The 13,042-nt window shown below is 34.2% G+C and overlaps 1 protein-coding gene across 1 annotated transcript; it reads left to right on the forward strand.

Moving 5' to 3' along the window:
• Positions 1-6,777: 6,777 nt before the first annotated feature.
• On the forward strand, positions 6,778-13,011 carry LOC133874155 (glucomannan 4-beta-mannosyltransferase 9). The gene is made up of 9 exons (XM_062312002.1): positions 6,778-7,706; positions 7,837-7,935; positions 8,036-8,288; positions 9,598-9,708; positions 10,492-10,628; positions 11,314-11,427; positions 11,520-11,719; positions 11,932-12,126; positions 12,400-13,011. Exons 1-9 carry the CDS (start codon positions 7,377-7,379, stop codon positions 12,560-12,562), a joined length of 1,602 nt encoding a protein of 533 aa, XP_062167986.1. The 5' UTR covers positions 6,778-7,376; the 3' UTR covers positions 12,563-13,011.
• The last annotated feature ends 31 nt before the right edge of the window (positions 13,012-13,042 follow it).

The raw sequence follows: 13,042 nt of genomic DNA on the forward strand, positions 1-13,042 counted from the left end.
TTTAAAATTCTTCAATTCACATGTAAATATTCAAGAGCTTCTCTTTAAAGGGGTATGCATTCCCAAAAGTCAGGGATCCTCATATCACCATCTCTCTCACAAAAAATCTACAAAATTTGTAGGAAATTTCATGCAATCCACATATAAAAATGACATGTGTTCTTTAAACATGTGAGAATCACATTACATGTTTTTCTATTAATACTATTAAAATAGCATGTAAAAAGCACATTCAATAAAAACAACATGTGCTTCTCATATGTCAATAAACACATATCAATCTTACATATAAGTTATATAAAATTTCTTACAAACTAATTTGTAAAAAATTTCGGTCATTTTTCTCAAATGTCCTATTGGCTTAAGTATTGAAAGCTCTTGTGATCTTTTGGAACCGGCAATTTCAAATGAATCTTTATCTATTTTTTAAGAGAGTCACCGATCTGGCAGTCCAAAAATTTTCATCAACAATTGGTTATTTGTTTTGTTTTGGTTTTTCCTTTTGTAAAGCAGTGGTTGTCACCGGGACAGACAGGCATGAGGCCCTTCTTTTTCTCTCGTTTTTCTTACTTCTTTATATATATATATATATATATAAACACGCATAAATTTCAAGTAAATTGCGTAGGAGTATTTATGCATATCCTTTGGAATCAATGGTACGTACGTTGTTACTCGGAAAATATAGAAAGAAAGGCCCTGCCGACAAAAACTAGAGTATAGATCTCTAGCGACTAGCGGGCGACAAGAATCAAAGGTGACAGCTCCAAATGTCACACTAACACAAGTCGTACGTCCATTATTTAAAGTATAAACATGAAGTCGTTGTTTTTTTCAATTTAAAAAGTTGCAAGGAGGCTTGGGCGTGTATATATATAATTGGTGATATTGCATTATTAAAGCAAAAGATAATGCAAAAGAAGGGGTGAGTACCATACGAATTGTACCTTTACGATCTTATCTATTACCAACATTATAATGCGTAAAAAAAAGAAGTCAAAATCTAATCTCTTTAATATTTTTTTTTTTTGTGTAAATTATCTCTTTTATAATTAGATCTGTCTCTAGAATGATTTTTTCATATCTTTATTTTCTTATGGTGGGCGTTCTGTCAACCTATAATATATTATTGTGCTACAAAATAAGGTCCACAAGGGCACACGAGTGCATGGTGGCAAGACTTGGCGGAATGTATCTTCACACCTGAGGCATGATGTGAGGAATATATAATTGGTGGATTTGTCAACCCAGATACACTCAATCTTTGTCCTTAGACTCTACTTCTCCGACTTAGTGGGCCTAGATGACTAGCGGTGGCACCAGAGTGCTCCGCCCATGGAGGCGTCGATCCTGAGAGATTGTTGATTCACCGGTAACGTTGATGCTTGACGGTTCATTCACCAATAACGTTGTTGCTTGACGGTTCTAGCCCTAAGTAAGTGAGTGGGTAAAGGTGGACAACCATCATATATACCTTTATATGGGTTAAATAGAGCATTTGACCATTCTCGGCTCCTATTAACTTCGCCATTGTTCGTTTAGCTTTTATATTGGACATTATATTATAAATGTTTATTTCCAATTGCATTTTTGGAACTAAGATATATTGGAACGACGTATTTCAAACAATATAATATTGTTCATTTTTGGTTGATCCAAACTAGATTTCTTGGGTAGGAAGTTACTCATCCTGATACTACTATTGTAGAAGCACTCTTAATTGTGAAATTCTAATAAGTTTATGATTATCATATCTTTAAAACGCGTTGTATCAAGAAGGGTCCGAATATACATATAAGCATATCTTCAGTTTCATACGCAGACGATGTGAGATGTCACACACACACTTATATATATATAAAAATTGCATAAAAACTTTATGATAAATTGTTATAATAGTAAGTTGATGCTTTTAATATCCTACATATTATATGCATAGTCAACATTGGTGTTCTATATATATAAATGAAAAATTATTATTGTATAATTTTTGTACAACTTCATATAATTCTAACAACATTTTTTATAGTTAATTATTGAATCTATTTTTTTATAGGTGAATCCTAAATATTCAGTTATTGATCTTAAAAAAAATAAATAAATAAAATAAAATAAAATTATACAAAAATTATGCAAGAAATATTACTACATTGAGAGAGGGAGTCAACGCTGGTTGTTCTAGATGAACAGCAAAACTGCGTAAATAATGCTTTGGAGGGCTTAGGCGACATATTCAATTAGAACTGAACTCACTGAGATTTTAGTACACGTATACCATGACACAACACAAAAGAAACTTGTTTTAATCCCAACTATCTGCTGGACCAAGCCAAATTCATAAGGAAAATGTTAGATTTACAACACTAATACAACAACTGTACAACAATCCCTCACATGAGGGTGGGTCTTACATACTGGGGCCCACCCTCATGTGAAGGATTGTTGTACAGTTGTTGTATTGGTGTTGTACAAGAATCAAATCCCAATCCATAAACCGGAGTCAATGCGAGATGGTTTGTTGTCTGAATAAATATTGTAAATAAATTTAGGAACAATTTTTCGTATTGTACTTTAATAAATAATTATTAATGTTGAACTTCTCCCACTTTTTTTTTTTTTTTTTTTTTTTTTTTTTTTTTCCTTCTAATTTTTTATTATACAAGTGGAATGCTCGTTTATTTAACATAAACATATTTAATTTGCTCGCAATACACTGATAGATTATCTATTGCCAGTCTTCGGGTGGCCGGCAATAAACAGCATGCTTTTCATGAGATCATTGAGATCGATTTATGGTTTTTCCCAGTTTCACCTTCTTCCTAAAATCTTCCAAATAACATGCGAGCCTTTTTAATTTATCTTAGAGGAAATTATAAGAATTTCTCAAAAATATTATTATCCTAACTACCTTATTAAGTAATAACATTAATATAAAAACAAGGCTAGGCTCCACCTCGTGCCATTATATATTCATCATCATCGAGAATTTTTTATTTTTTATTTTTTTTTTTAAAAAGCTTGAGGTAGATCAGCATTAATAATTCATTTTTGCAAATCATGATAGGATTGCTTGGAATACATGCCGTGCGTTTTATGAACGTTGTGTTTTACCGTTGGACCAAGATGCCCATATATATAAATTAATAAAAATATTACAAGAGATCGAGAATGATACTAGAAAATTGTGAAGCTGACCAACTTCCGACGGAGGTTAGTTAACAAACCAAAAATATCTACCATTAGAGTAGAAATCTTCCAACATAATGTGAGATAGACGGCCAAGGACTCACCGAGAATGATTTTGTCAAGCTAACCAGTAAAGAAAGAATTATATCCTTTGTTTATGAACAAGGATCTTTCATTTTATAAACTAAGGATCATTGATTTAGTTTTTTTTTTTTTTTTTCCAATGAAATTAAAAATAAAGTATCTAACTAACACAACCTTGAACCCGTGATCCCCGCGTGCCCTTATTTAATTCCATACAACATTCCTAGGAAATCCTAGTAGAATTGAGCGCCACGTACAAGTGCAGATTTCATAGAATTAGTATTTAGTGTAGACCACACCTTTTTAACGAACAAGAAAAACAAACGCAAGCTTTGTGTGACAGCGGTGCGGACAAGGCACCAATACTTAGAAATTCTGTTGCATTATCATTTATCACAGTGGTGTCGACATTGCAACTATCCATTTGCAATTAATTCTTACTTGTAATATATATGCCAAAACACAAAATGCTAGCAGCAAGGATATATGCTCCTTTGGTAATTTTTTATTTTTTATTTTTTAATGTATTCAAATAGATATGACATAAAGATAAAAGTAGTTTTATATATTTTAGTTGTTCTTTTATTGTTTTTTTTTTTTTATCCTCCTCCTTGTTGTATTTGACTGGAAAAAGATAAAAATAGGTTTAGCATAGTGTAAAAGAGAAAGAAGCTAGCCTCATGCTTGCAAGTAAGGCTGTAATCGATTCGAATTTAAAATTTTAGAATTAACTCATTTATGAGGATGCCTACTTGATTTCGAGTTAAGGTATAAAACGTGTGTTTAAGCTTGGCGCGCTAAAGGCTAGGCTGAGCTCAAGCTACGCTATTAAATTTTTAAATATGTGATCCGAGCTAAATTTGATTTGAGTTTGAGAGAAGGCTGTCGAGTTTTTTCTCCATCATTTCCATCCGTTCATCTGATTTATTGATAAAGCTTTCAAACATAGCCCTGCGGCTAATAAATTGATGTTCAAGCCAGTCAACTCTTGGATTCGCCATTGAGCAAGAACGCAACTCTGATACTAAAATATTACATGAATGACTTTGCAAACACGCAACTGGATAATTACAAGTTCTGATGGAACTCAAACCTTTTAAATTATGAGGAAATCTAGACCTTTTCAAATACAAGGTTTGTGATTAATTTCTCGTTATCTCTTTATTAATTGATCATCCATTAAATAAGGAACTACATGACTACACGGCTCAAATTAAAAGACTTGAAAATAAACTCTTATTTTAACTCAAAGATAAACTCCTATAAAGAACAAGAATAAACCTGCAATCCGGACCGGCTGCAAAACACCAACACTGACACCTAGGATAAAAAGTGGTGTTTTACAGCCTATCCTTATAGTAGAGGCTCTCAAAGAACAATAGAAACTTATTGCTGAATGACTTATGTATCATGATGCTACAAATAATTAAAAGACTATAACTTCGAAAGATAATTATAATTATCATTATTTAATTAAACTACGACTATTCTAAGATAAAATACAACAAAGATAACTGCATGAATTTAATAGGATACGAGCTTGTGAGTCATGCTAACGTCTTAGACGCTGTATAATTCGAATTTTATAATATTTAAGATGTTAGTTAGTACTAAGTTAGTATATATTTTTTGTACACATAAAAATATGTATGAATATGAGCTAGGCTCGTAAATCTTAATTAAATTTCGTGGTACTAGTTAGGCATATAAAACTTAATAATCGATCGAATTTTTATAGTCATATTAGTCGTAAGCAAATTTTTGCAATTATAAATAAATTTAAACGAATAAATATGAAGCAGATTATCGAAAAGACTGATTCATTAGCAACCCTACTCGGTGGAAATCGTCTATGACTCCCATTGATGATGAGCCAGACAGTCAAAGAAGCATTTGTGAATCATAAATCCTCTGACTGTCTGATCCAGTTCCTCCCCAGTAATCCTCCAACATTTGTTCGTCCCACACCGATTAATAAACAAAGTCAAGGACAATGCTGTAATTTCATGGAAAGGCATGCTCCACGAGAAGCATCTGAGCTGTCACGTTGACAGAGACAATACCGAGGGCATTAAAGTACATACACAAAATTTGGCGCGGCGTCCTTGTCTCGTCCTTTTCTTTCCTTTTCGTTCGGCCTTTTATTTTTGCTTTTATTTTACCTTTTTTGTTTTATAATCTAAGAAAAATCATGTCTTATATGATTATTTGATGAATTTTTTTTACAAAACGGTGTATGAAAAATATCACCCATGATTATAAAATATAAACAAAGCGCAGCTAATGAAAAAGGGCATAAATAAAAGAATAATGTTATTTAGCGAGCTTTTGTATAATTGTTATACAATTAAATGGTGTAATAATAAAAGTCAATTATTTGATAACGCCTGTAAAAAAAAAATTATTTATTAATTTTTACTACCACGTCATTTAATTATAGTTAAGTTATTCATGAATTTACTAAATAAAATGTTTGTATTATGCAGTAATGGCAATTAATATTTTTGATTTACCCCATATATATATATATATATATATATATATATATATATAAAGAATGTAATAGCCACGTAGTTTTAAGCTAAATTCACTACCGGAAACACCTTTTTTGTAGTGTTCTTTTCTTTTATTTTTCAATCAACATAAAATCTACCACTAAAAATGATTTATAACAACTATTTTTCTTTTAATTAAGAATAATAGTATTCTTTATACACACATTTATTGTACTCATGTTATACTAACTAACATGACATATTTTAAATGTAAATCATTTAAAATGTATCATCTCAGCCAGTATCATAAAAAGGTGGAGTGTTTAGTATTACAATATCATACCAAATTTATTTATTTATTTATTTATTTTTTGGATAATTTCACTTAAAAGTATCGAAGTTTCAATATTTTTGAAAGAAAATACCTAACCTTAAAACCATCTCAAATTAGAATATTCATTTTTCGGAAAGTTTCAATTAGGAGTTTTCCGTTAGGAATTTCTATTAAATCCTATCAAAAATTTTAAAATACCTCAATATTTATTTTTTTTAAAAAAATTATTAATTTTTTTCAAATATTCAGACATAGATATTTTTATAAATTTCGTTAAATTATAACTAACACCTAAATCCTAGTAAGAGGGGTAAATACGAGACATCTAAAAAGGAAAAACAAATTATTATAAAAAAAAAAAATCGTGGTTAATACATGCAATCTTCTTGGTAGCGATGGAAAGCCGAGGGGATAATAGGTTAATACATGCAATTTCGAGCTTCATCATTACTCCATATTAGCTACCGAAATTGAAAAAGAAAGCGAGACCCACATTTTCCACCAATAAAAAGAAAAGAAGTTCCGGCCCCACATCGCCGAGAAAAATCTGACTCAGACGATTGGTCTCGCCGCCGGCAGTTGATTCATTTTGGACTCGTGGGTAGTTGGCGCTACTATTATATAAGCCGCACAATTGTGGTTGGAACAGTCAGGGTCTTTGAGGCTTTAGAAGAGCTAAAAAGCATTACTCTTACTATAAAAGAAAGAAAGATTAGAGACAAACCATAACACTCAAAGAGAGCTTCCATACATATAAAACGCTATTTTCTCTCTCTTTCTTTCTCTTGCTCTTCATTTATTTTCCTTCTCTGTTACCACATTTGTAGGTTGGCTGTGCTGCTTCTGTTTTCATTTGATTACAGTGCAGAAAAAGGTTGTGAATTTCGGGGTTTCTTTTTCTCGGAAGGGAAAGAAAGACGACATTTGTTTAGGGATCAACCTTTAGATTAATCTTGAGGTTGTTTCTATAAACTGAGTTTGTTCCAGTTTTTTCTCTTGTGGGTGTCTGCAATATAGTGGGGGGTTTGAGCCAGTGACTGACATTCCAGCTCTGTCTCTACTGTTTTGCTTGACCAAGAAGCAAAATAGCAAAGGCAACAAAAAAAGCAAATATTCGTGCTCTTTTCGCAAAGGAGCTTCTTTAAATAGATGCAGATCTAGTGGGTTTCCTTACTGAACTCTAACACTATTAGTTCCAAGCTTCCCATCATCTTATCCCCTGCCTTTGCTCTGTTTTTCAACACCGAATAACAGAGGAAAAAGCCTTCAATCAGTCAATGGATCGGTTGACGTCGACGACACTTCTTCCCGACGCCTTTCAAGGAGCCAGAGATGACATTTCCATGCAACTTGGAATTATTTGGGCCCAGATCAAAGCGCCATTGATTGTTCCTCTTTTGAGACTCTCAGTCTTTCTGTGTTTGATCATGTCGTTGATGCTATTCATCGAGAGGGTTTATATGGGCATTGTCATTGTTTTGGTGAAGCTGTTTGGTCGAAAGCCCCAGAAGCGTTATAATTGGGAGCCAATGAAAGAAGATGTTGAGCTGGGAAACTCGGCTTATCCCATGGTCCTGGTGCAAATCCCAATGTACAACGAAAGAGAGGTTCTCTTCTTTCTCTCTCTCTCTCTCTCTCTCTCTCCCTAATTCTACTCTGTTTCGTTGAAGATGTATGTAACATCTTAGCTTTAAGTTTCTGTTACATCTTTATATTCTTTGCTACGTTTCAATGCAGGTCTACCAGCTATCAATCGGAGCTGCATGTGGGCTTTCCTGGCCTTCTGATCGTATCATCATACAAGTCCTCGATGATTCCACGGACCCCACAATCAAGGTATTACATTTTCCATAAAAATTATCAAACTTTTCTCATCCAACAAACAAACCCGTTTGATTACCATCTGGGCCCTTCAAAATTTGAACGAAAAATGTAGGACTTGGTGGAGCTAGAATGCCAGAGATGGGCAAGCAAAGGCATAAACGTAAAGTACGAGATCAGAGACAACCGTAACGGATACAAAGCAGGGGCTCTCAAGGAAGGTATGAAACGCAGCTACGTGAAACAGTGCGATTACGTAGCCATCTTTGACGCGGATTTCCAACCCGAGCCAGATTTTCTCTGTCGGACCATCCCTTTCCTCGTCCACAACCCTCAACTCGCTCTGGTTCAGACCCGCTGGAAGTTCGGTAATCTCGCTTAATCACCCAAACCTTTGATTTTGTTAATTTGGGGGTCCGATAATCAGTAGCCATTGGTTTACTATTTTGTGTTAATCAACGATGTTTTAGGCTCTAAAAAACAGGGCTGGCTTTGAAAACTGTCGGTGGGTCTGTTTTGTCTAAGAATTGAGAAATTGGTAGGAAAGGGGTTGGGTCCCATCTCTCACCTTCATAGGGATGTTTTTGCTTGAACACGTGTAAATTTCTCATGGTTTTTCTAAGGTGGGACCCGAAGTCTAGACAAACAAAGCCTGTGAAATAGATTAATTGCTTTTCCTAGATGCGAATGCGATTTTTCCTATTTTGTTGTCAGGTTCCATATTCCCTCCCATTTGCCCATTGTTTCTGGAAATAGTGAAAGTAGAGTTGGAGGGGCCTTTCTATTTTTGTTTTCATATTTGGAAGGCCACAATTATTTGAGACTACACTTGTCCTCTACCCTACTGATGAACTGGTCGATTAAATATGTTTGGACATGGCAATGAACAAGTATGATGGATGGGATGCAGTCATAAATCATAATGATAATTAAAGCAATTTTATTTGGCCTAAAAATCTGATAAAACATGAATCTTGAACCCCTTTGAGATTATTGGTAAGAAGAATTGAACCCCCCCTTCTAGATGAAGCTTGATTGATGCTAAACCCTATCAAGATTTGGCTTATATGTCGTAAAAAAAGCTATAGAAAATTCTTGAAGTTATTTTAACCGCTCAAATTTAATTTAATTTAATTTCTTTTAATTAAATATGAACTTTTGATTTTTTGTTTTTTTAAGAACCTTAGTCAAATCCAAACTATACTAAATTTGCCACGTGGTTTAGCATGGATCAAAATTAGCTGCAATTCATTGATTTAAGACGGAGAGTTTGAGGTGCGAAGCGCACTTGCTCGGATAAATAAATACGACAATAAATCTGGACATGACTATTAAAATAGGGTGAATCCTATTTCCCTACCTTTGCTGTAGGAGCCTAGGAAGCCCTTAGATTTTGGGGTGGATGTACCAAGAATCTTTTCCATTAATTTTCTCTAACTGCACAAATTATATGAAGGGGCATAAGCGTCTTATTAGTTTGATCTTCTTCTCCTCTACCCCAACAGTTGCATGTGCAGACTTTAATGGTGGACCTCTTTCTCTAGTCACTGTCTATCTCTACTCACCGACAAGTTGAATTTATGTGGTCTGATTTATAATTATTGAATTGTAATATAATAATAAGTCCCTTGCCAACTACATTGGTGACAGACAGTGCTTTTCCGGGCTGTTTTGCAGTGAACTCCGATGAGTGCTTGATGACAAGAATGCAAGAGATGTCATTGGATTACCATTTCACTGTAGAGCAAGAAGTGGGGTCTTCCACCTATGCCTTCTTTGGATTCAATGGTAAGTTCGCTTTTAGGTTACATAGTTTTTATTACAATCTTTTTTTTAATAATAATTAGTACGTTGGTTACTGAATAATTAAATTTAAGAGAAACTTTATTTAATTTTTTGAATTATCCCCATTTTTATAATCTCTTTAAAGTTTAATTTCTCTCAATTTAGTGTATTCATGTTTGCAATGCTATCTGTTCATTAAGATTTGTCGTTAAATGTAAAAAAAAAATTTCAAAATACACCCCTCCCTTTTTTTTCTTTTTTTCTTTTTTTTTTTTAAAAAATACATTTAATTTTTTTTTGCAAAGATTGAGCCATGAATTTTTTTCAAATACTGTTTTTTTTCTTTTTTTCCCTAAAACAAATGGGGGTATTTTGGAAATTTTGACACCCCCTCAGTTAAGAGTTAACTAAAAATCCTAACGGATTGGTGACATTGCAAAGAATTGAAAAATAAATACACTAAATTGAGAGAAATTAAACTTTAGGGAAGACATTGCAAAAATAATGACAATTCAGGAGACTAAGTGAAGTTACCCCTTAAATTTATCTACCAAGTTTTATTGTTTAATATTTTCCCTCATGTGTCACGTGGCAATCACATAGACTACCATTTGAATTTATAAGAAAATTAATTTATAGATTTACATTTTTAAAATTGAATAATGTGCCAACACTTATTTTGCTTTGAAATGAAAAGAATCAATAGAATCTGATCATGATGTATTTATTATTATGAATTTGAGCGGTATGAAATTAAAACAAGCTTTTATCAATGAAATGATCCAGGGACAGCAGGTGTGTGGAGAATTGCTGCACTTAACGAGGCTGGAGGATGGAAGGACCGGACCACCGTGGAAGACATGGATCTGGCAGTGAGAGCTAGTCTCAAAGGGTGGAAATTTTTATACCTTGGAAGTGTCAAGGTATACATTCACCAATGATTCAATCTAACGATTTTAAAACGTAATTAATGAAAATATGATTATTAAAAATATAGTTAAGTATTTGATAAAATTGTTGTTCGTCTTTCAAAAATGGGGTTGTGTTACGCTATTTCAAACGGGACACTTTTCTATGATTTTGTTTTAAACGGATTTTTGACCTGCAAAATTACGGGACTAAGCGGACTCTAATAATAAGAACAAAAGAATGCCCATGAGTAAATAATAAACAAGGTGGACTCTCTCTCTTTCTCTAACCCCAAGGGGTTGGCCTAGTGGTTGAAGCTCGAGGCTTCTAAGGATATTTTCCTGTGAGGTCTCGAGTTTGAGACTCCTAAGTGCTACCTCCCTCTTGGGGCTAGCAACCCTGGTATAGCTCACGACTCAACACTCCATACTTTGAGTGACACGGGATATTAGGCCAGGGATTAGTCTAGTGGATTTTGGCTGGGCCTCTGCACTCGGTTACAAACCTTAGGTACTGCTCGGCTGGATGGTGAAACCAAGATACCCTAAAAAAATAAAAAATAAAAAAAATAAAAAAAGAAAAAAGAAAAAAGAAAAAAAAGAAAAAGAAAGAGGTGGACTCTCTCTTATGCCAATTGATGTTATTTAATGGAGACTGTTTTTGTACATGTTCTTATTAGTGTGATTTTGCTATATATAGACGAAAAATGAATTGCCTAGTACTTTCAAAGCCTACCGCTACCAACAGCATCGATGGTCTTGTGGTCCGGCTAATCTTTTCCGGAAAATGGTTATGGAGATTATAAGAAACAAGGTTAGTCTGCTTCTATGAACCATTAAATATAACAATTTCTGGGAGTAAAATGAAAATAATTTGTTATACGTACTGTCGCCTGTTTAATGCAGAAAGTATCGTTATGGAAGAAGGTACATGTGATTTACAGCTTCTTCTTCGTTCGGAAGATCATAGCCCACATAAACACATTTGTCTTTTACTGCGTTGTGTTACCGGCAACTGTGGTGGTGCCGGAAGTTGCGGTTCCGAAGTGGGGGGCAGTTTATATTCCTTCCATCATCACCCTTCTCAATGCTGTCGGAACTCCGAGGTCTGCAATTTTTTTCTACTTTTTTAAACATGTTCAGATATGTTCAAATGATTCCTAAGAAAGCAAGTTCCCCTGTTTTTGATGAAGATTCATCGTTAAAAGCTATTGTTTTTAGTCTTTCTGCCTAGACATTAATTGTTTCCCATATAATATTCTAGGCCTCTCTGAATTTCTTGGGGGTTTTGTTCATGTTCTATCTTTATATCTTTCAGGTCACTCCACTTGTTGATTTTCTGGATTCTCTTTGAGAATGTCATGGCCCTGCACAGAACAAAGGCTACCATCATCGGTCTACTAGAGGCTAACGGATCAAATGAATGGATTGTCACAGAGAAACTAGGAGATGCTTTCAAGGCTAAGGCAGCGACAAAAGCCCCAAGAAGACCTCGGTTCAGGATTGGAGAAAGGTATGCATTCTTCCATAGACTTCTTCTGCAATTTGGGCATGCCCTCCATTTTAGGTCTGATTTGTGATTTCCCGATTTGAAAACACAGTCAATAATTTGGTAAAATTACAGTTTGGACATGTGTTTTTAAAACGTACCCGCATGCGATTTAAATACACATTTTTCTATGTTTTCAAATCACAAATTTTTAGAATCGCACTCTCGACGACATATTTTCTACCATTTGGTTAATATCTGATCCACGTTTGTCATTTTGTTCTTAAACTTTGACAGACTCCATTTGTTAGAGCTTGGAGTTGGAGCTTACTTGTTCTTTTGCGGCTGCTACGATGTTTTCTTTGGGAAAAACCACTTCTTCATTTTCCTTTATATGCAAGCAATCGCCTTCTTCATCATGGGATTTGGGTACGTTGGCACCTTCGTCCCCCACTCTTAAGAGGGGGCTCCAGATCGAAATGACAGTGAAATTAAGTTCTTTCTGCTATTTTGTTCCTCTGCTTGATTTCTGCTTCAGCAACATAAGATTGCCATTCATGGCGACAATTTCCTGCAATAATAGCTTTGTAAAAAGAACAAAATATATGGTCATTCTTTTAGGTTGCGCATAATGTTTTTAAGTTAGTGGTTCAAAAAAGAGTTGGTTATCTTGTGTATATTAAAAGCAAGTAAGGAAACTACAGAACAAATAGCTGTTATGAGAATGTGCATTATACAGAGAAAAAAGGAGCAGCAGAAGGGAGCTTGTGGGATACCCAAATAGACAAGTATAGACATCTTGGGATGGATTGTTTGTAATTTTGAGCTTCTGTAACTTTTTGTTTTTGGCTTATTTTTGTTGGATTTATCTCAAGAGGGAATAAACAGTTGGGAAATAGGTTAATTTTACTGCTCAGTTTCATCTCTCTCTCTCTCTCTC

This window comes from Alnus glutinosa, chromosome 7, assembly GCF_958979055.1.
Source record: "Alnus glutinosa chromosome 7, dhAlnGlut1.1, whole genome shotgun sequence".
NCBI classification, from domain to species: Eukaryota; Viridiplantae; Streptophyta; class Magnoliopsida; order Fagales; family Betulaceae; genus Alnus; species Alnus glutinosa.